General features: G+C 42.5%; 1 protein-coding gene across 2 annotated transcripts in view; it reads right to left on the bottom strand.

Moving 5' to 3' along the window:
• ATL3 (atlastin GTPase 3) overlaps positions 1 to 24,372 on the bottom strand; it is a 44,734-nt gene that overhangs the window by 7,427 nt on the left and 12,935 nt on the right. For both annotated transcript variants that reach the window (XM_033206768.1, XM_033206767.1), the window contains exons 2-8: positions 23,917 to 24,131; positions 23,639 to 23,782; positions 12,753 to 12,857; positions 12,215 to 12,265; positions 6,488 to 6,544; positions 5,708 to 5,800; positions 4,898 to 5,036 (exon numbers count right to left, since the gene is read on the bottom strand). In XM_033206768.1, coding sequence (XP_033062659.1) covers positions 4,898 to 5,036; positions 5,708 to 5,800; positions 6,488 to 6,544; positions 12,215 to 12,265; positions 12,753 to 12,857; positions 23,639 to 23,782; positions 23,917 to 24,123 — 796 coding nt within the window. In that variant the 5' untranslated portion in view covers positions 24,124 to 24,131. The remainder of the gene's footprint in view (positions 1 to 4,897; positions 5,037 to 5,707; positions 5,801 to 6,487; positions 6,545 to 12,214; positions 12,266 to 12,752; positions 12,858 to 23,638; positions 23,783 to 23,916; positions 24,132 to 24,372) is intronic.

The following is a 24,372-nucleotide window of genomic DNA, read 5'->3' as shown; positions in this document are numbered from 1 at the left end:
CGGGGTTTCACCGTATTAGCCAGGATGGTCTCGATCTCCTGACCTCGTGATCCGCCCGTCTCGGCCTCCCAAAGTGCTGGGATTACAGGCTTGAGCCACCGCGCCCGGCCCAGTCTAGTGCTTTTAACATTGGTTGTTGAAAGTGGGAGAGAAGCCGGCCTGGTGGCTCCCGCAATAATCCCAGCACTTTGGAAGGCCAAGGCAGGTGGATCGCCTAAGGTCAGGAGACCAGCCTGACCAACATAGTGAAACCCCGTCTCTACTAAAAATAGAAAAACTAACCGGGCATGGTGGTGGGTGTCTGTAATCCCAGCTACTCAGGAGGGTGAGACAGGAGAATCACTTGAACCCAGGAGGAGGAGGTTGCAGTGGGCCGAGATTGCACCATTGCACTCCAGCCTGGGCAACAAGAGTGAAACTCCATCTCAAGAAAAAAAAAAAACGTGGGAGAGAAGAAGGGTCTGAGACTATGTTTTGACACTTTCTGGCTATGATCAAGTTGCTGATAGATCTCTGTCCCAATGTACCTTCATTTTTTTCCTTCCCCACTGTAGTAGAAAATCTTCTCTAGTTCAAAATAGAATACTATATATGCAGAATATCCTTACCTTGGTTTTCACTCTGGGATATCTGGTCTACTCCCTAGCCTTTCAAGAAATTTCACTTTTTAATAATTTGATGGCCGTGCACAGTGACTCATGCCTGTAATCCCAGCACTTTGGGAGGTCAAGGCAGGTGGATCAGGAGTTCAAGACCAGTCTGGCCAAGATGGTGAAACCCCGTCTCTACTAAAAATACAAAAATTAACCGGAGGTGGTGGCAGGTGCCTGTAATCCCAGCTACTTGGGAGGCTGAGGCAGAGAATAGCTTGAACCCGGGAGGCAGAGGTTGCAGTGAGCCAAGATCGTACCACTGCACTCCAGCCTGGGCAACAGAGTGAAACTCCATCTCAGAAAAAAAAAAAAAAAAAAAAAAGAATTTCAATAACAAGGTCTTCAACAAGTCAATTTTCAACCTCTCAAGTTGTCTCAGGCCTTTGCCACGCCCTCACACTACTCCTTTAAATCAATTAGAAATCACTGGTCATCTATTTGATTTATTCTTGTTAATATTTTTAATGTTAAAAGAAGAAGAAGTACCCTGTCCCTCATTATATTTATTTTCTATTATCTCCTCAGAGACCCTTGGAACCACCCCAAAATGAAAAGACCACTAACTCAAGAAAGGTGACAGATTCTCTGCAGTTTCTACAAGGTTCCCACAGAGGGATCAGGAGAGCCATTAAATAGAGCTCTTTCCTCAAGGTAAGAATTATTGGCTGGTCCAACTACAAAGACATAGGAGAATTAAAATACAGAAAAGCTGATTTACATCATCTTCTAACATCTTCTTGGGTTCCCAGCTATACACTGAAAAAAAAGCATGTAGGAGCCCATATCAAATAAGAACTCTTCAATACTCCACCAACAGACTATAACATGAAAAATGAAACTAAAATTTCAAGAAAAGCATGGGAAAAGTACTTTATAACCTTGTAGTGAAAAAGTATAAAAGTATACATAATAGGCCATTTCTGTACACATTCACATTTGCTTTCATATACTAAAGAAACTCTGAAAGCCTACAAAAATGGAAGAGAGACTTTTCACTGAGTACTTTTTAATCCTTTATAACATTTTAAACATGTGAATGTATTATATATTCAAAAAACCTTTTTGTATGGTTTCAATTTCCATCACACTGAAAGACTGAGTGTTTCAAAAATACCTCACACAAGAAGTAGTAGCAGGATCCAGATGCTACACTTGCCACTTTAACAAGCTGTACAGACCCTATATGCCACTCATGTTTCTATGAAGCCTACACCAAAATAACAGTTTTAAAATCAGAATAGACAAGAACTGTCTCATAACAGAAACAATCTCAATCTTCAATGGTGTCAAAGAAGACTGTGCCCTATAAACCCTCCTGTGTAATTTCTAACTACACAACTCAGTAGTTACTGTATTAGGTCTCCCTGTGACAGTAAATAGCAAGATGACAATTTTCTTTCTGATGACAACACAGTCATCCTGCATCTGATGAAAAGTATTCTCAAAGAGCAGCTATTCTAGGCCTAGCATGGTGGCTCGCACCTGTAATCCCAGCACCTTGAGAGGCCAAGTGGGGGGCAGATTGCTTGAGGCCAGGAGTTCAAGACCAGCCTGGCCAACATGGTGAAATCCCGTTTCTACTAAAAATACAAAAATTATCCAGGTGTGGCAGTGCACTCCTGCAATCCCAGTTACTCGGGAGAATGTGGCACAAGAATCGCTTAAGCCCGGGAGGCGGAGGTGGCAGTGAGCTGAGATTGCACCATTGCACTCCAGCCTGGGCAACAGAGTGCAGACAAGACTCTGTCTCAAAAAACAAACAAACAAACAAAAAACAACAACAACAAAAACTAAGCAGCTATGCTAGCTAATTACTGCAAGAAACAGCAGCTCAGTATCAGTTATACCAAAACTAAGATCATGTTTGGCAGGCATCTACCTCTAAATAAGCGGTTGATCTTTAAAACTAAAATAAAACCACTGGAATAATTCCTAAAGTATCTGGGGGAACATTTGCAGAAATAGTTTCAGAATGTAGTTCTTACGAAATTTAAGTGTTCTACAAAAATTACATTTTAAGTTCTTTTTATGGATTAGCCCTAACAACCTCAGGCTAATGTTGTCTATTTTCCAAGTTACATGGAACAGGACTGCAGAATCTCAACCATGGAACTGCACAAATATATACTAGAGAAAATATAATGTCTATCTTTTAATTCTGAAAACTACATTAGTCCTACTAACAGGTCTCCTACAATAAAATGTGTGTGGTTCTCAAGCTAGCACTTGCCAAATACAAATCACCTGCTACTTGCAATTTAGCATCCAATTTACTCTTCACTCAAAACCTTTCAATATCTCGGTTAAGAGGTTCCCTAAAATTCCAAATCTAAAATGTACATAAACCTTTGCAGAGCTAGTAAGAATTCTTCATGAACAATCCTCATAATAATTGTAGTTCCTTAAATAAACACAGAGGGCAGGCTTTTAACATATTTTTAACATTTTAAAGTTGGGCAAAGAAGCAAATTTTTATTTTTCAAATCTTTCCATTTAAAAAAGTACTGGCTGGGCGTATGCCAGTGGCTCATGCCAGTAATCCCAACACTTTAAGAAGTTGAAGTGGGAGGTGGGAGGATCACTTGAGGTCAGGAGTTCGAGACCAGCCTGGGCAACATAGGGAGACCCTATCTCTACAAAAAATAAAAAAATTAGCCAGGCATAGTGATGCTAAAAAAGCCAGGATTACTGAACTTATAAAAAACTCTGCCTACTCCCTGAATAACATGATAAAAATGAAAACAAACTTTAAAGCAATGCATTGGAATATTAAAACTGAAACTATGGAAGAATGCCATTTGTGTGTGTTTATACTGGATAATCACTAGGAGTCACTCTAATTCACCCTCTCCTAACACCTCCATTTAAGAATTCCACTGGACACATTCCCATCAGTGATGAACAAATTCGAGTTCAGGTTGGTAAAAGTACAACTAATAATGGAACATTATAATCCTAAACAATATATTACCTAGATACACACACACACACTCAACTTTCTCTCCCTACTCAGCTCTGAAAACTCCCTTGAAACTGCTTTTCAGGTAAAAGATTCTAGGTCCAGTGCTTGCCAAGCAGATTTCTCTCCCAAAGCAATAATCTTAGATCTTTCAATTGCCATGAAACAGGCCAGGGAAGTCTCCTCCTCAGGAAAGCTGCCAACCATGTAAAAATATCAGAGAAGTGACAAATAAAAGGTAAAGGTTAAGTCTCTTTAACTCAGTTTCTTTGCAATATTAAGACCAGCTGGAATGAAAATCTTGAGCTGAACATTCATTTTCTTGGATCAACTAAATCAAATAGGTTGAAAATGATGCACTTTATATTTAATATAAGGCTATGAAAACCATTCACTTCAAAACCTTTTAGTAGTAACTAAACAGTACATATCCTCTAAATGATTTCCTCCATATAACAGAAGAACCCCTATTTTAGCCCAGTATGGGTTTGGAGCAACAAGAACTTGGATGCAGATCTGCGCCTCACCACTTACTTACTAGCAGAGCAATTTGAGCAAGTTACTTAACTTTCCTCCTTTTCCTTAACTATTTTTGCCATTTTCCTCATGTATAAGATAAAGGAAATTACATCAACTTCATGGAATTACTGGGAGCATGAGTATCAAACTACCTAGCATAGTGTTGCAAACATTACCAGCAATCTGAGAGACTCGGATAAGCTTAACAAGTGCTCAGTTTAACACATGTGTAAATCAAGGGCCAGCCATTTAATGACTCAAGGCCTTAATGAAAAAGGAACAAAAATAAGATAATGGAGCCCAAGAGTCCCAACTACAATTCCTCTCACCTACCACTTAGTTAGCACTTCCTGACATTAGCACATGACCCAGCATCAGGTTTTGCTATAATCACAAATAAGATGAAAATAATGGCTCTGCCATGCATCATGCTGCCTTCCCTTGGGAAGTTAATTTTACTTAATATTAGCTGACTAATGTTTAGTCTTCCTTTATTTAGTATTTGTATCTCTTATAAACTAAGAACCATAACGAGTCTCTTAGAAAGACTACTAATGGATATGAACACCACCATTACAGGTGGAGAAGTCAAGGCAAACTAATTCTGATGGGTGCATTAAGTCAGGAGCAAAATCTGAACTAGACTTTAAATACTACTCTAAGACAGCACACCATTTTTCTTAAGCATTCACTTGATTTGTAAGTGATTCATTATTTTTAATTCCAAAGATCAAATCACATATTTAAAGTAACACTTGGAACACACCTTTTAATTTCCCGTCAAAGTCAGGGCTTGTGGCCACCTGGAGTCCTGGATGTGGTAAGAGAAAGCAGGTGACATCCGAGAAACATGAGTGAATGTGATTTCGAACATTCTGAATTTCTTCATGTTGATGTTCCTTCACCTGCCAATGAAGACCAACAATTTACCAACCAAAAGTCCTTTGGTTTTCTTTACTAGGGACAACTAGTATAAGGATAAAGGTAAGAAGACTCCTCCACTCTGATGGATCATAGTGGCCAAATGAGAAAACTCAGAACCCTAAGAAACAATAAACACACAAATCTGATTACCCATGGCTTGACTCCTATAGCTAACAAATCAGGTGCGGAAGAATTTCTTTAAAAAGAGTATTACATAAGGGATAGTTTGTGTGGATGAAGGAGGATCTAACCAATTAGTAGTGACAGACAAAGGATTCCTGTGTTTTGGTTTGGGGGAACAGCTTAGGCCTGTTTATCCCAAAATAAGTAAAAATTTTAAATAAGAATAACATAACTAAGATTCTGAGTGTGACTTCTAAAGACACATATAGAACTTGGTTTAAAATGTAAAACGGAAATTATAATCAAAGCTTGGGCACTGGCCCAGAGTTTTCTTCTACAGTTCCTGTGCATTGTATATACAGGTTCTTTAATCTTATCAGGAATAAATATTAGCTTGCATTAAGATTCATATATAGTTAATGTATTGAATATCATTTTCAATAATTGCTTTAAACACAATAGCCAAAGGCAAATGAGAAAGCTATCACCACTTTGAGATAATTCCTCAGAAGATTATAGTCCCACTTACCTGTAAACGCTTATCCAAAAATGCCATTCCTCCTTGGAGTCCGTAGCTGTATTCATAAGGGAAACTCCAATCTCTAACCAAAAACATCAGTGTCTATTTAAGGAACGAGCAGAACATATTTTAACACGCATAAACACATTTTCAAGAGAACAACTGCAATACGTCTTTGCATAATGCCAGCTTCTAAAAAGGGGGTAAAGATATGTACTGAAGGATTTACTTTTTTTTCTTTCTTTTTTTTTTTAAGAGGTTGGGCCTACCAGGCTCAAGCAACTCTCCTGCCTTAGCCTCCTGAGTAGCTGAGATTACAGGCACCCGCCACCACGCCAGCTAATTTTTGTATTTTTAGTAGAGACAGATTCCATGTTGGCCAAGTTGGTCTCAAACTCTTGACCTTAGGTGATCTGCCTGCCTTGGCCTCTCAAAGTGCTGGGATTACAGGCGTAAGCCAAAATGCCCAACCCAGAGAGTTTATTTTTTAAGTAATTACTCAACTCTGCCATTGTAGCAGGAAAGCAGTCACAGACAGTACAAAGACAAATGAGCATGGCTGTGTTCCACTAAAATTTTATCTATAGACACTGACATTTGAATTTCAGATAATTTCCATGTCATAAAATAGTATTGCTCATTTTTTTCAACCATTTAAAAATGTAAAAACCATTCTTAGCTCACAGTCATAAAAACAGGTGGCAGGCTAGATTTGGCCTATGAGCTGTAGTTTGCTGATCTATGAACAAAAACAAATATATGAATTATATTTAAAATAAATATTCTAACCTGGAAAGGCTTTTGGAAAATTTCATCCATTGCCAGACGACCGTATTCTGTGAAGAGCTTTAAAAAAGAAGCATTATGGTTTGTAAAGCAAAATTATGTAAAATAGTTCTATGGCTTTTTTTAGTAAAGTATTCATTATATTTATATTGATACCAGGGTTCTACAGTTTCAAAAGCCCACAGGAGTCATGAACCTTAAAATCATCTTGGTTATTCCCTGCTCACATCCCACATCCCAATTCATCAGCAAATCCAGAATCCAGCCACTCACTATTTCCATGTGGCTTGGAATACTGCAATAGCCTCCTAACTGCCTCAGCTCGTGACTCCCTATGGGCTATTCTCAATACAGCAACCACATTGACTCTGTTATAATATGGTTAGTCAGATCATATCATGGCTTTGATCAAAACCCTGCAACTTCATTCAGTATTAAAGCCAGTCCTTACAGTGTGATGCTGCCACACTGGCCCTCCTTCCTGTTCTTCAAACATACAGGGCACACTGCTGCCTTAGGACCTTCATACTGGCTCCTCCCACTAACTGTAAGTTCTTCTCCCAAATATCCTCATGATCTGCTCCCTCACTTCTTAAGGTCTTTCAAATGGCTCCTTCTCAGTGACGCCTTCCATGGCCATCTACCTAAAAAGATTACAAGTTTGCCAATAATATTTCCTACTTCGTGTCTTTAAAAAACATTTTTTTTTTTTTTTTGAGACAGAGTTGTGGTCTGTGCTCTTGTTGCCCAGGCTGGAGGGTGATGGCGCGTGGCTCACCGCCAACTTCCGCCTCCCGGGTTCAAGCTATTCTCCTGACTCAGCCTCCTGAGCAGCTGGGATTACAGGCATGTGCCACCACGCCCAGCTAATTTTGTATTTTTAGTGGAGAAGGGGTTTCTCCATGCTTGTCAGGCTGGTCTCGAACTCCTGACCCCAGGTGATCCACCCGCCTTGGCCTCTCAAAGTGCTGGGATTACAGGCGTGAGCCACCACGCCCGGCCTTAAAAATTTTTTTCTTAACATTTATCATTATCTAATGTACTATACCTCTTCTTGTCTTGATTTGCATCTGTCTTTCTACTAGCATTTAAACTCCATGAGGGCAGGAATATTTCTCTGTTTTGTGCACTACTGGATTTCCAGCAGCAAGAAAAGTATTAGGTCTAATATTTATACCATTCAAATGACTAAATTCTTTAAGGTTAAGGTTTACATGTATATTTACCTCTATTTCTTCAAGAAGCCTCACTAAAATCATAACAAAACAAAGTTTAAAAGTCAATGGCCGGGCGCGGTGGCTCAAGCCTGTAATCCCAGCACTTTGGGAGGCCGAGACGGGTGGATCACGAGGTCAGGAGATCGAGACCATCCTGGCTAACACAGTGAAACCCCGTCTCTACTAAAAAATACAAAAAAAACTAGCCGGGCGAGGTGGCGGGCGCCTGTAGTCCCAGCTACTCGGGAGGCTGAGGCAGGAGAATGGCATAAACCTGGGAGGCAGAGCTTGCAGTAAGCTGAGATCCGGCCACTGCACTCCAGCTTGGGTGACAGAGCGAGACTCCGTCTCAAAAAAAAAAAAAAAAAAGTAAATAAATAGGACAAAGCAGTCAGCCGAAAAGACCTGTCAAAAACATTCTGGATGGAAAATAGACAAATGAGAACTGTCTCAAGTTTTGGCTTTCTCTGTTCTGCTAAGAAATCTGGAAGAGACAGGGGCCAACAAGGAAGAAGCAAATTATCTCAGTAGAATCCCTGAAATGCCCAGAAATTATAAGCATGCAGTTACCTTACAGGAGGAGGTGTAGGAGCGCGGCTGAAAACTAGGAAATATGTGAGTCTTAGGAGAAAGTATCTACATTCCCAGATACCCCTCTCTAACCCCCATATTTTTCCTGCCTCCATAGAAGATGGGAAGTGTACTATTTGGAGAAGATAAATCAACAACAACAAAAAAATCTAGACTTAAATACCATACTCAGCTGAGGTTAGGAGTAACTCTCCTACCTTCCTGGAAACAGGTACTTAAATCAAAGTCCACATAGTGAGCAGTGGGACTCCTTAGCCCTCTCACCCTACTGGTTGCCACAACAAGCTTCTACCCACCAAGGGAGGAATTTAAAGAAATTTTCTCCAGGGAAACTGACAACCCAAGAATAAATATCTGCAAAAAACAGATATTTAGGAGTTGGCAACAAAATAGCTAGATAACCTTGCTCAACCACCTACCTCATTGTGATCCAAACCAGTACCTAAGGCCTATCCTCTTATCGAAGCTCCCAGTTGGATTGTTAGTGGCTCTCTCTTAAATAGGTAGTCAAGGACCACCAGTTAGATATTTGAGAAAAGCCTCTCGGCAGGTCTGGCCGCTGTGATTCACGCCTGTAATCCCAGCACTTCGGGAGGCCAAGGCGGGCGGATTACTCGAGGTCAGGAGTTCGAGACTAGCCTCGCCAACATGGCGAAACCCTACTAAAAATACAAAAATTAACTGGGCATGGTGGGACATGCCTGTAATCCCAGCTTCTCAGGAGGCTGAGGAAGGAGAATCGCTTGAGCCCAGGAGGTGGAGGCTGCAGTGAGCCAAGATCACACCACTGCACTCCAGCCTAGGCAGCAGAGTGAGATGCTGTCTCTAAAAAAAAAAGCAAAAAAATAAAAAGGCCAGGCATGTGGCTCACACCTGTAATCCTGGTACTTTGAGAGGATAAGGCAGGTGGATCATTTCAGGTTAGGGGTTCAAGGTCAGTCTGACCAACATAGTGAAACCCTGTCTCTACTAAAAGTACAAAAAAATTAGCCAGGCGTGGTGGCACACACCTGCAGTCCCAGCTACTCGGGAGGCTAAGGCAGCAGAAGCGCTTGAACTTGGGAGGCAGAGGTTACAGTGAGCCAAGATTGTACCACTGCACTCCAGCCTGGGCAACTGAGGGAGATTCCATCTCAAAAAAAAAAAAAGTACTAAAAATCCAAGTTAGGTGGGAAACTTATTTGGAAGAAAAACCTGCCTTCAACTGACACGAAGTTTTTTATAGGCTTATTTACCCCCATTTTATTGGTCATGTATTTCACTGAAGAAATATTAATGTGTTTAATCAGAAGGTTCTTCATGAACATCAACACCCAGCTAATTTTTGTATTTTTAGTAGAGATGGGATTTCTCCATGTTTGCCAGGCTGGTCTCGAACTCCTGACCTCATGATTAACCCGCCTCAGCCTCCCAAAGTGCTGGGATTACAGGCATGAGCCACCACACCCTGCTGTGACTTCTTTCTTTAAATCAAAATATTTAATCTATCTGGTCTATCTGGAATTTTTGTATATAGTACAAGGTAGAAATATAATTTTCTTTTCTTTTTTTTTTTTTTTTTTTTTTGAGACAGAGTCTCACTCTGTCACCCAGACTGGAGTGCAGTGGCGTACTCTCGGCTCACTTCAACATTTGCCTCCCAGGTTCAAGTGATTCTCAGGCCTCAGCCTCCCAAGTAGCTGGGATTACAGGCTTGCACCACCACGCCCAGCTAATTTTTTTTTTTTTTTTTTTGGTACTTTTAGTAGAGACAGGGTTTCACCATGTTGGCCAAGCTGGTCTCCAACACCCAAACTCAGGTGATCAGCCTGCCTCAGCATTCCAAAGAGGAATATAATTTCTAATTTATCTAAATACATAGCCAACTGTCCTAATACCATTTATTGACTGATCTATCCTTTATGGTATATGTGTATATATTCTTAAGTAGAATAAAATACATGAAAATGTAGCATATCATAAGTATAGTGCATTGATCTATTTTTTCCTGAACCAATGCCATGTTCTTGTAATTACAGATTTATAATATGTACTAAGTCAATTATCTCATATTTCCCCTGTAATTTTCTTGGCTGTTATACAATTCAACTTTCCAAATGAATTTCACAACAATTCTGTCAAGTTCCCAAAATAACGCCTTTATGATTTTGTTTAGTGGGGAAGAACTGACAATTTTATAATTCTCAGTCTAAAATGAGATGTTTATAACACACTGCAGTGTCTGTAATAGTACAGAGTAAAAGCAATAAATATATGTTGGCTATTATCATCCCCATATAGAAGAAACAAGGCATATTTCTGCATGTTAAATATTTTATATGCCTCATACAATTCTCAAGTGCGCCATATAGATCTTAATTTTAAGTTTATTCTGTTTTCATTATTTTGTTGCTATAGTCAATTTTTTCCATTATATTTTTTAATTGGTTATTGTTAGTAGAGAGGAAAACCTAATGATTTTGTATCTGTATTTTGTGATGGAGACCTTAATTATTTTTTAAGCTCCAAATAATTTTCTAGTTGATTCTTATGGATTTCCAGGCACATAAACATATTATTTTCTCCTCTGTAACATTTATATTACACAGTTGTTGAGTCCACCAACAGCCTTGTCATGTGAAACAAGGTGAATTACATAACTGCATCATAATCTACTTACTACCTCTTATGGGTTGAATTGTGTCTTTAAGAAAAACATGCTAAAGTCCTAGCACCTGGTACCCGTGAATTTGACCTTGCATCTATAGCACTTGGCCCTCTACCTCATACAAGGTAAGCATTCGAAAAATGGTTGAAAGGAAGGAGCTTAGAAAGGAATAAATTTCAGGTGAAAGGGTGACCAACTCAAGTTGTGATGGAAGTTTTACAGAGCAACAGCTCTCAACCACTGAGCCATGGCACTGGTATAGAACTACCAATTATGAAGTACAGGCAATTGCCATAAGCAACATTAAGGACCGAGGTTTAGGAGGAAATTTCCTTGTTTTTTTAAATAAATATAAAATAGAACTAATTCAAGGTAATCCCTATAATAATGACACCCTTACTCACTCACATTCTGATGCTTTCTTGAATGTCAGTGGGAGAAGTAGCATTAGAGCAATATACCAGGAATTGCATCCAACCCTGGATGCAATTTCAAATACTCATGAAAGAGCATTTTGTGGGAAAAACAGATAAGAACTGCTGCTATAAAAAAGGAGAAAAAAATAGGCCAGGCGCGGTGGCTCACGCCTGTAATCCCAGCACTTTGGGAGACCGAGGCTGGCGGATCACGAGGTCAACAGTTTGAGACCAGCCTGACTGTGGTGGCACACACCTGTCTGTAACCCCAGCTTGCAGTGAGCCAAGACTGCACCATTGCACTCCAGCCTGGGGACAAGAGCAAGACTTCGTCTCAAAAAAAAAATCTACTCTGAACATCGCAGCCAGAATGATCCCTTTACAACATGTCAGATAACATCATTGCTGATGACCCTCCCATGGCTCCCACCTTCCCCAGAGAAAAGACCCGGCATGAGTGGGACCTCACTGCCTCTCTGACTTCATCACTTAGCCCCTTCCTGTCACACTCTCCAATCCTACCCACGGGCCTCCTTGCCATTCCTTGATCTTGCCAAGCACACTCCCCGCAGGGTCTGTCTTCCAGCAGCTGCTCCTCTGCTGTAACAGTTTTCCACCCAAATGGATCTGAAGGACTCACTTGCCCACTTTCTTTCATTCTCTGCTCAAATCATTAAGGCCTTCCCGAACTGCCCCTGCTCCACCCCACCAATGGATATACATAGTATAGAATTACTATGAACCAAAAACCTTCCTCTACATTTCAATCTTTTGCTAAAAACTACTCAGTCGTAAAATTTTTCTTAATCTTTAAACTTTTAAATAATATGTTGTTAAAATTGTTATGAGAAACATATACCTGCAGCTGTTGAAGATCATCTTCTTGAATGTTCTGGGATAAATTATAAATCTAGAAAACAAAAATCCAGATTGATAGTATTCTGGCTTACTTCAAACAAATCCCAAATAAGCCTAAAGGGCTGACAGAAGCTTTGAACAATTAAAAGACTTGCATATAAGAACATGAGGCCTGTTCAAACAGTAATATGATCTGTCTTTTGGAAAACTATGCACATAAGGTTGAAATCAAAAATTCTTCCTTTACAGTTTAAAATATAGTTTTCCTAAGTTCTTATCAAATCTATACTTCCTATATGATGTAATAGATATAAATTTCCATTTTTTGGACTTTTCTTGGAACACATTATATATAATTATGACCAAAGAGGAAAAATTCTTTGGCTTCTTCTCAAACTTTTAAGAGTTTAACTGAATCTACAGTTTAAAAATATTTACATATCATCACAGAAATTCTGTTAACAGAATAATCAAAACTGTATTTCCTCCCTTTATCTTATTTCCTTTGCAAGCTTTTCTCTGAGTCAAGTGGTTTTTACCTGAACAGAACTAGTCATAGTGCTTAGAGCGAAGATGGTAGCACAGTCTTTCACAGTTGACTGGCTGTCAAATGCCCCCTGGGTATCCATCAGAACAACTGCAACCTAAAAAAAAGGAAAATACAAACAAAAGAGATTAAACTAAGAAGGAGGAAAATGTAAAGGAGAAATGGAAAAGTACAGGTAATATTTACGTGACCCTTAAGCACCCGCTTGTAGGTTCTGTACAACTATTTAGGTACGGCCGGGCGCGGTGGCTCAAGCCTGTAATCCCAGCACTTTGGGAGGCCGAGACGGGCGGATCACGAGGTCAGGAGATCGAGACCCTCCTGGCTAACATGGTGAAACCCCCTCTCTACTAAAAATACAAAAAAAAAAAAAAAAAAAAACTAGCCGGGCGAGGTGGCGGGCGCCTGTAGTCCCAGCTACTTGGGAGGCTGAGGCAGGAGAATGGCATAAACCCGGGAGGCGGAGCTTGCAGTGAGCTGAGATCTGGCCACTGCACTCCAGCCTGGGCACAGGGCGAGACTCCGTCTCAAAAAAAAAAAAAACTATTTAGGTACTTTGCTTTGACTACAGCACTCTCCTGAAGATTATCCAGAGGAATACAGAGCAATATGGAAGGCAAAAATTGCCCCACCAATTGAAACAGTCAAAAGTTGAAAGCAATTAGCTCATTACCCAGCCAGGCATTTGGATGATTTTTGTTGTTGAAAAAGAAACTAAAAAATACTCACCTTGGCCAGCTGCAGTGGCTCGCACCTATAATAACAACACGTAGGAGGCCATGGCGGCAGCATCACTTGAGCCAGGAGTTCAATACTAGCCTGGGCAACATAGTGAGACCCTGTCTCTACACAAAATTTAAAAAATTAGGTCGGGTGCAATGGCTCATGCCTGTAATCCCAGCCCTTTGGGAGGGAGGCCAAGTCTGGTGGATCACTTGAGGCCAGGAGTTCCAGACCAGCCTGGCCAACACAGTGAAATCCTGTCTCTACCAAAAATACAAAAATCAGGACAGGCACAGTGGCTCACACCTGTAATCCCAGTACTTTGGGAGGCCAAGGCAGGTGGATCACCTGAGGTCCAGAGTTCGAGATCAGCCTGGCTAACATGGCAAAACCCTGTCTCTACTAAAAATACAAAAAAAAAAAAAAAAAAACTAGCCGGGCGAGGTGGCGGGCGCCTGTAGTCCCAGCTACTTGGGAGGCTGAGGCAGGAGATGGCATAAACCCGGGAGGCGGAGCTTGCAGTGAGCTGAGATCTGGCCACTGCACTCCAGCCTGGGCACAGGGCGAGACTCCGTCTCAAAAAAAAAAAAAAACTATTTAGGTACTTTGCTTTGACTACAGCACTCTCCTGAAGATTATCCAGAGGAATACAGAGCAATATGGAAGGCAAAAATTGCCCCACCAATTGAAACAGTCAAAAGTTGAAAGCAATTAGCTCATTACCCAGCCAGGCATTTGGATGATTTTTGTTGTTGAAAAAGAAACTAAAAAATACTCACCTTGGCCAGCTGCAGTGGCTCGCACCTATAATAACAACACGTAGGAGGCCATGGCGGCAGCATCACTTGAGCCCAGGAGTTCAATACTAGCCTGGGCAACATAGTGAGACCCTGTCTCTACACAAAATTTAAAAAATTAGGTCGGGTGCAATGGCTCATGCCTGTAATCCCAGCCCTTTGGGAGGGAGGCCAAGTCTGGTGGATCACTTGAGGCCAGGAGTTCCAGACCAGCCTGGCCAACACAGTGAAATCCTGTCTCTACCAAAAATACAAAAATCAGGACAGGCACAGTGGCTCACACCTGTAATCCCAGTACTTTGGGAGGCCAAGGCAGGTGGATCACCTGAGGTCCAGAGTTCGAGATCAGCCTGGCTAACATGGCAAAACCCTGTCTCTACTAAAAATACAAAATGAAAAAAAAAAAATTATACGGGCGTGGTGGTGCACACCTGTAGTCCCAGCTACTCAGGAGGCTGAGGCAGGAGAATCGCTTGAAGCCAGGAGGCAGAGGTTGCAGTGAGCCAAGACCATACTGCTGCACTCCAGCCTGGGTGACAGAGCGAGATTTTGTCTCAAAAAAAAAAAAAAAAAAAAACTCTTTGGTATATACTCAAAGGAGCTGAAAACTTTTGTCTCAATAAAAACCAACACACGAGTATTTACAGGAGCTTTATTTTTTTGTTGTTGTTGTTGTTTTTTTGTGTTTTTTTTTTTTGAGACGGAGTCTCGCTCTGTTGCCCAGGCTGCACAGGCTGGAGCGCAGTGGCCGGATCTCAGCTCACTGCAAGCTCCGCCTCCCGGGTTTACGCCATTCTCCTGCCTCAGCCTCCCGAGTAGCTGGGACTACAGGCGCCCGCCACCTCGCCCGGCTAGATTTTTGTATTTTTTAGTAGAGGCGGGGTTTCACCGTGTTAGCCAGGATGGTCTTGATCTCCTGACCTCGTGATCCACCCGTCTCGGCCTCCCAAAGTGCTGGGATTACAGGCTTGAGCCACTGCGCCCGGCCAGGAGCTTTATTTTTAATTGTCAAAATTTGAAAGCAACCAAGATGTCCCTTCAACAGGCAAATGGATGAACAAACTGGTGCATTCATAATGCAGAATACTATTCAGCAATAAAAAGAACTATCAAGATACAAAAGAGTTGCAGAAATCTTAAAATCACATTGCTAAGTGAAAGAGGCCAATCTGAAAAGGCTGTATGTTGTATGATTCTAACTATACGACATTCCGGTAGAGGTAAAACTATGGAGATAGTAAAAAGATCAGTGGAGGAGTTTGTGGGGAGGTAAGAAGAGAGGAACAGACAGGTACAGCACAGAGAATGTTTAGAGCAGTATGACTGTTCTGTATGATACAGTAATAGTGGACACATATCACTATACACTTGTCAAAATCCAGTGTACAACACAATAAGTGAGCCCTAAAGTAAACTATGTATGAGCTTTAGCTAATGACAATATATTGGTTCAAATATTAATTGTAACAAATGTACCACATTATTATAAGATATAATCAACAGAGCAAACTGAAGGAGGGTGTGGGAACTGGGCATTTTCCAATTAATTTTCCTGAAAACCTAAAACAAACAAAATAAATATACAATTTTTTTTTTTTGAGACAGAGTTTCACTCTGTCGCCCAAGCTGGAGTGCAACAGCAGGATCTTGGCTCACTGCAACCTCCACCTCCCAGGTTCAAGCGATTCTCCCGCCTCAGCCTCCCGAGTAGCTGGGATTACAGCCATGAGCCACCATGCCCGGCTAATTTTTGTATTTTTAGTAGAGACAGGGTTTCACCATGTTGGTCAGGCTTGTCTCAAACTCCTGACCTCAGATGATCCGCCCGCCTCGGCCTCCCAAAGTGCTCGGATTACAGGCGTGAGCCACTGCACCCAGTCTATTTTTTTGGGGGGGGTTTTTTTGAGACAGGGTTTTACTCTTGTCACCTAGGCTGGAGTGCAATGGCGCGACCTTGGCTCACTGCAACCTCCATCTCCCAGGTTCAAGAGATTCTCCTGCCTCAGCCTCCTGAGTAGCTGGGATTACAGGCGCACACCACCACACCCGGCTAAATTTTTGTATTTTTAGTAGAGATGGGGTTTCACCAAGTTGGCCAGGCTGGTCTCCAACTCCTGACCTCATGATCGGCATGCCTCGGCCTCCCTAAGTGCTGGGATTACAGGCATGAGCCACTGTGCCCAGCCACTAATTTTTTTAAGGCAGGAAACCCAGATGACAATGAAAAGCATGGAGCTTTACAAAAGTGATAATTCAACAGGATAAAAAAATGTAAGAGCTATAAAAGTCATGTAACTAAAAACAAAGCTTCCTCACTACTAATATTACACAGATTTCCTAAACTATTTTTTTTTTTTTTGAGACGGAGTCTCGCTCTGTCGCCCAGGCTGGAGTGCAGTGACGGGATCTCAGCTCACTGCAAGCTCCGCCTCCCGGGTTTACGCCATTCTCCTGCCTCAGCCTCCCGAGTAGCTGGGACTACAGGCGCCCGCCACCTCGCCCGGCTAGTTTTTTGTATTTTTTAGTAGAGACGGGGTTTCACCGTGTTAGCCAGGATGGTCTCGATCTCGTGACCTCGTGATCCGCCCGTCTCGGCCTCCTAAAGTGCTGGGATTACAGGCTTGAGCCACCGCGCCCGGCAATTCTTCTTAATAGTTTAGGAAATCTGGGCCGGGCGCGGTGGCTCAAGCCTGTAATCCCAGCACTTTGGGAGGCCGAGACGGGCGGATCACGAGGTCAGGAGATCGAGACCATCCTGGCTAACACGGTGAAACCCCGCCTCTACTAAAAAATACAAAAAACTAGCCGGGCGAGGTGGCGGGCGCCTGTAGTCCCAGCTACTCGGGAGGCTGAGGCAGGAGAATGGTGTAAACCCGGGAGGCGGAGCTTGCAGTGAGCTGAGATCCCGCCACTGCACTCCAGCCTGGGCGACAGAGCGAGACTCCGTCTCAAAAAAAAAAAAAAACAAATTATAAGGCTGGGCACCGTGGCTCACACCTGTTATCTCAGCATTTTGGGAGGCCAAAGCAGGCATATTGCCTGAGGTCAGGAGTTCGAGACCAGCCTAGCCAACATGGTGAGACCCCATCTCTACAAAAATACAAAAATCAGCCAGGTGTGGTGGAGCGCACCTGTAGTCCCAACAACTCAGGAGACTGAGGCATGAGAATCACTTGAACCTGGGAGGTGGAGGTTGCAGTGAACAGAGATCCCACCACTGCACTCCAGCCTGGGTGACAGAGCAAGACCCTGTCTCCAAAAAAAAAATTATTAACATCTACCACACGTTACAAAAAATGTAGAAAGAAGGCATGAGACAAAAAACTAACACTGAATTTAAAGTCATAGAACCTTAGAATGCCAATACTAACAGTAACTAGCTCAACTTCACTGGGTCTTTTTAGCACAGCATCTCTAAAATGAAAAGGTTGGACCTTCCACTTCCAGTCAAAACGGAGTAAGAGAGACAGAATGTACCCTCCCACCTGAAGACAAAACGGAACAGACAAAACTTATGAAACAACAATCTACCAGGCACTGGACATTAAGTAGTGAAGAATAATGATCCCCGAAGGAAGAGAAACAGATGAGGTAAGGTCCAGGATTGCCCCAGCTCACTGGTCAAGGCACAGGGAGGGGGAACCGAAGCAGAACCAGACAACCCTGAGTTGAAGAGACAAAGCAGGAGAGTCAGGGAGACCAAAGCTACTAGAATTCACAAAGTACCTAAGAGGAAAAAGTTACAGAGATAAAGAACCCCAGGGATCTGCACAGGGTTCCCCAACAAGTGTTCAGCTAACTACTGATCAGTGCATGTGTATAAGGAAAACTGCCTGAGGCTGAACAGGGAGCCACTGAAGACTGAGAGTGAACCATCTCCAGTGCTCACACAAGTTCAGGAATAATGCCTGTTCCCTCCAGCCAGACTACAAAAACCTCATAATTCAAGCGGAATTAGGAAAAGTACTCAGAGTCTTGCCTCAGTAATGAGGAATAACTACCAACACTCTCTGGTTCCATTTAACAAATCTAAACAGCAAGAACAGAAAAAAACAAGTTTCCAAATTACTTAACTACCTCTCAGAATACAGCTAGATATTTTATAGGAATGCAAAAATAACCAGCACCCAACAAGGGAAAATCCACAAGCCTACATCCTATCAAAAACTTGCAGACATACAAGAAGCAGAAAAATATAACCCAAATGAAGGGAAAAATCAATCAAAACTGACTCAGAACACAGATATTAAAATTAACAGAAAACAACTTTTTTTTTTTGAGACAGTCTTGCTCTGTCGCCCAGACTGAAGTGCAGTGGAGCGATTATCAGCTCACCACAACCTCTGCCTCCCGGGTTCAAGCAATTCTCTTTCCTCAGCCTCTCGAGTAGCTGGGACTACAGAAGCCCACCACCACGCCCAGCTAATTTTTGTAGCTGGCCTGGCCAAAAACAACTTTAAAACAATATTCAGGACTGGGCATGGTGGCTCACACCTGTAATCCCAGCACTTTGGGAGGCTGAGGTAGGTGGATTGCCTATGGCCAGGAGTTCAAGACTAGCCTGGCTAACATGGTGAAACCCATCTCTACTAAAAATACAAAAAATAGCCGGGTATGATGGCACATGCCTGTACTCCCAGCTACTCGGGAGGCTGAGGCAGGAGAATCGCTTGAACCCGGAAGGCAGAGGTTGCAGCGAGCCGAGATGGCACTACTGCACTCCAGCCTGGGTTAGAGAGCAAGACTCTGTCTCAAAAAAAAAAAAAAAAAAAAAAAACAGTACTCTGTATAACTTTACTTCATATATTCAAAAAGTGGTGACATAAAAGATACTAAAAGTGGATGCAGAAACTGAATCATGTAAACGAAAAAAAAATACTAAAAAGTCCTAAATTTAACTGCTAGAGATGAAAATTACAATGTCTGAAATGAAAAATACACTGGACCTGATTAATAGCAGGTTCTAAAAGATTAGTGAACTTGAAGACCTAGAAATGCTCCACAAGAAAACAGAGAAAAAGGCCAGGCACGGTGGCTCATGCCTGTAATCCCAACACTTTGGGAGGCCAAGGGGGAAGGATCACCTGAGGTCAGGAGTTTGAGACCAGCCTGGTTAACTTGGTAAAATGCCATCTCCACTAAAAATACAAATATTAGCCGGGCAGGGTGGTGCACACCTGTAATCCCAGCTACTCGGGAAGCTGAGACATGAGAACCTGGCAGGCAGAGGTTGCAGTGAGCCGAGATCACGCCATTGCACTCCCAGCCTGGGCAACAGAGCGAGACTCCATCTCAAAACAAAAAAAAACAAGAAAACTCTGTTTTCTTTCTTTTTTTTTTTTTTGGGATGGAGTCTCGCTCTGTTGCCCAGGCTAAGTGTGCAGTGCCACAATCTTGGCTCACTGCAATCTCCGCCACCCAGGTTCCAGCAATTCTCCTGCCTTAGCCTCCCAAGTAGCTGTGATTACAGGTGGGCACCACCACGCCCAGCTAATGTTTGTATTTTTAGTAGAGACAGGGTTTCACTATGTTGGCCAGGCTGGTCTCAAACTCCTGACCTGAGGTGATCTGCCCACCTCAGCTTCCCAAAGTGCTGGGAATACAGGCATGAGCCACCGTGCCTGGCCTTTTTTTTTTTTTCACATGGAGTTTAGCTCTTGTTGCCCGGGTGGGAGTACAATGGCGTGATCTTGGCTCACTGCAACCTCCACCTCCAGGGTTCAAGCGATTCTCCTGCCTCAGCCTCCCAAGTAGCTGGGATTACAGGCATGACCCACCATACCCAGCTAATTTTTTGTATTTAGTAGAGACGGGTTTTCAGTTGGTCAGGCTGGTGTCAAACCTCTGACCTCAGGTGATCCACCCACCTCGGTCTCCCAAAGTGTGGGATTATAGATGTGTGCCACCGCGCCTGGCCAAAGAATTTTATTTTATTTATTTTTTTTTTTTTTTGAGACAGAGTCTTGCACTGTTGCCCAGGCTGGAGTTCAGTGGCGTGATCTCAGCTCACTGCAAGCTCTGCCTCTTGGGTTCATGCCATTCTCCTGCTTCAGCCTCCCGAGTAGCTGGGACTACAGGCGCCCGCCACCCTGCCCAGCTAATTTTTTGAACTTTTAGTAGAGACGGGGTTTCACCGTGTTAGCCAGGATGGTCTCAATCTCCTGACCTTGTGATCTGCCCTCCTCGGCCTCCCAAAGTGCTGGGATTACAGGCGTGAGCCACCACGCCCAGCCTGAAGAATTTAAATGAACAAAGCGTCAGTCAGCTGTGGAACAACTTCAAGCAGCAAGAGGCACATGTAATAGCAGTCTCCAAAGGGAATAAGAGACCAAAAAAATTTGAAGACGTAATAACCTTAAAATGTCCAAATTTGATAAAAATTATAAATCTGCAGATTCAAGCAGCTCAATAAAACCCATATACAAAAAACATGAACTACATCAAAACACATCATAATTTGCTCAAAAACAGTGATAAAATCTTAAAAGCAACCAGACATACCCCATAAATATATATACCTATGTACCCAAGGAAAAAAAACTTTTTTTAATTTAAAGAAAAAAAGCAACCAGACAAAAAAGTCATATTAGGTACAAAAGAACAAAAATAAGAATAACTGTATTTCTTGTCAGAAACAATGTCAGCAGGCTGGGTACAGTGGCTCATGCTTGTAATCCCAGCACTTTGGGAAGCACAGGCAGGTAAATAACCTGGGGTCAGGAGTTCAAGATCAGCCTGACCAATATGGTGAAACCCTATCTCTACTAAAAATACAAAAATTAGCCAGGCGTGGTGGTGCACGCCTGTAGTCCCAGCTACTCGGAAGGCTGAGACAGAAGAATTGCTTGAATCTGGGAGGCGGAAGTTGCAGTGAGCCAAGATCCCACCACTGCACTCTAGCCTGGGCAACAGAGCAAGATTCCCTCTCAAAACACAAAAAAGAAAAGAAACAATGTTAGCGAAAAGGCAAAGGGGGAATACCTTTGAAGTACTGAGATAAATACTTTGGCCTAGAACTCTACACTAAGAGTAAATGTTTTCCAAAACAAAGGCAAAATAAAGATTTTTCAGATGTACGAAAGCTAAAAGAATTCACTACCAACAGACCAGCGCTTCAAAATATCAAAGGTGACCTGGCGTGGTGGCTCACCCCTATAATCCCAGCACTTTGGTAGGCCGACACAGGCAGATCACAAGGTCAGGAGTTCCAGACCAGCCTGGCCAACATTGTGAAACTCTGTCTCTACTAAAAATACAAAAATTAGCCAGGCATGATGGTGTGCGCCTGTAGTCCCAGCTACTCAGGAGGCTGAGGCAGGAGAATTGCTTGAACCTGGGAGGCAGCGATTGTAGTGACCAATATGGTGCCACTGCACTCCAGCCTGAGCAACAGAGTGGGACTACGTCTCAAAAAAAAAAAAAAAAGCACAAACAGGCATGAGGGCATGTTTATAGGACTGGGCTAAAAACAGAAGTGATGGATGAAAGTCTGTATAAGAAACACATGACTGGCCGGGCGCGGTGGCTCAAGCCTGTAATCCCAGCACTTTGGGAGGCTGAGACGGGCGGATCACGAGGTCAGGAGATCGAGACCATCCTGGCTAACACGGTGAAACCCCCGTCTCTACTAAAAAATACAAAAAGCTAGCCAGGCGAGGTAGCGGGCGCCTGTAGTCCCAGCTACTCGGGAGGCTGAGGCAGGAGAATGGCATAAACCCGGGAGGCGGAGCTTGCAGTGAGCTGAGATCGGGCCACTGTACTCCAGCCTGGGCGACAGAGCGAGACTCCGTCTCAAAAAAAAAAAAAATAAGAAAAAAAAGAAACACATGACTTACCCCTCCCGATCCTTACAAAGAAATCTGTGGAGAGGCTCTATGCCCATAGCTTATAAGGCATGGATGAGACTGTGGGTAAGAAGCCCTACTGACAGCTGGGGGGTAGTGAATGCCCACCTTCTGAACAGTGAGATCCCCAATGCCATTTCCCTGCTCAACTCCCAGAACAACAACGGCCAGGTCTGTGCCACCCATACAGGAGTAAGGAAATAAAGAACAGACGTGGTAACACATAAGAGCATCAGCCTCTGAGAAGTGAAAACTGGGCAGAGAGGAGAATAACACACATGACAGTTGCTTTCTGTTAGAAGCCTTACAGTAGTATTTGACCTTTTAAACTATATTCATGCATTTTATTTAAGAATCTTAAAAACAATCAATATGTATTAATTTTAAATCATTCGCTTTAATAAAAAGTTGTTTTCACATCTTCCTTCCTTTTATTGAAAAGGCGCCCACCCACCCAGCTAATTTTTTGTATTTTTAGTAGAGACAGGGTTTCACTATGATGGCCAGGCTGGTCTCAAACTCCTAACCTTGTGATCTGCCCACCTTGGCCTCCCAAAGTGCTGGGATTACAGGCATGTGAGCCACCGCACCCGGCCGCCATTGGCTTCTTTAATTGGTTAAGAGCACAAAATGTAACAGGCAGAAGGTCTGTTTCAAACAAATTAAAATGCTATGTGTTTTTTTTTTTTTTTTTTTTTTTGAGACGGAGTCTCGCTCTGCCGCCCAGGCTGGAGTGCAGTGGCCGGGTCTCAGCTCACTGCAAGCTCCGCCTCCTGGTTTACGCCATTCTCCTGCCTCAGCCTCCCAAGCAGCTGGGACTACAGGCGCCCGCCATGTCGCCCGGCTAGTTTTTTGTATTTTTAGTAGAGACGGGGTTTCACCATGTTAGCCAGGATGGTCTCGATCTCCTGACCTCGTGATCCGCCCGTCTCGGCCTCCCAAAGTGCTGGGATTACAGGCTTGAGCCACCGCGCCCGGCCACTATGTGTTTTTTAAATTCTCCCCAAGTCAGATATACACACACCCACAAAAATAGTGTGTGAAGGAAAGTTGTCATACACAATAAGTTGTATCCTGAATTATTCAAGGAAGCACATGTTGAAATAGGAATTAACAGAGTCAACAACAGATTAATATTTTTAAATTGCATCTTAAAATGCTACATGGCCCTAAGCAATACTACATAAAGTACTGCTAGGTGCAAAGGAGAAAGTCTGTAAAGCTTTTAGTAAAAATGTTTTTCCAGAAAAGAAAATTAAAATAAAGCAATCAGCAGACCAAGGAGACTACAGCTAGATATCAGAGCTACAACTTCTCATATCTGTGTCAGAAAATCCTATTTATCCACAATAGACTAAAATTTCAGGACAAAACAGGGACTTTTTAACTTTTCTTACTTTACCCATTTTAAATTCTTTGATAAAAGGTTTTAACTGGGTTAACACAGTACATGCTGAAGTTCATATTTTGTTGTTGCTGCTGTTGTTAATCTGTAAGGTCATTTTCATCCTTACCTTCTTCCCACCTGGCTTCTCCACAGTGAAAACTTCACTCCAGATCTGAATCCCAGTGGTTTCCGGATCAGATCCCCCTCTCCATGAAAATCCTGTTAACGGTTCTTCTGGGTCACCCAACCAATTTGAATGGCCACTTTCCTTCTACAGAAGTAAGAAATCTCCATTAAATCTTAAATTAAAAATTTTCTGCACCAAGGATAATCTATGAGCTTATTTTGCTTTTCTGGACATTAAAAGTCTCACTTTTTACTTGAAATAAAATAATTCTATCTTACCTGAGAATATAAGTATCGTAGCATAAAATCCAGAATGAAGGACTTGCCCTTTCGGAAGGCACCAGCCACTGAAACCACCACCACATCAAGATCTCGGATGTGGTCCTGCAAGAGGATGCTGGCCAAGGCTTTCTCATCTAGCTCAAAGGAATGTTGATCTTTCTGAACCAAAACAACCTGCACTGGACCAGGCTTGCTGCTCTCCATGGCATCACCTATGTTCATGTAGAGAAAAAAAAATTAGTGTCAAATATTTAAAACATGTTTTTGAATATGGGGAAAACAAAAACTTCTTAAACAGGGGACAGGGTCAGGCTCAGTGGCTCATGCCTATAATCACAGCACTTTGGGAAACCAAAGCAGAAAGATTACTTGAGGCCAGGAGTTTGAGACTAGCCTGGGAAACAGTGAAACCCAGCGCTATGAAATTTAAAAAATTAGCCAGGTGTGGTGTAC

This window comes from Trachypithecus francoisi, unplaced genomic scaffold (genome assembly GCF_009764315.1).
Source record: "Trachypithecus francoisi isolate TF-2019V2 unplaced genomic scaffold, Tfra_2.0 Lachesis_group8, whole genome shotgun sequence".
In the NCBI taxonomy this organism is placed as follows: Eukaryota; Metazoa; Chordata; class Mammalia; order Primates; family Cercopithecidae; genus Trachypithecus; species Trachypithecus francoisi.
This window is presented reverse-complemented; position numbering and strand designations above follow the sequence as displayed.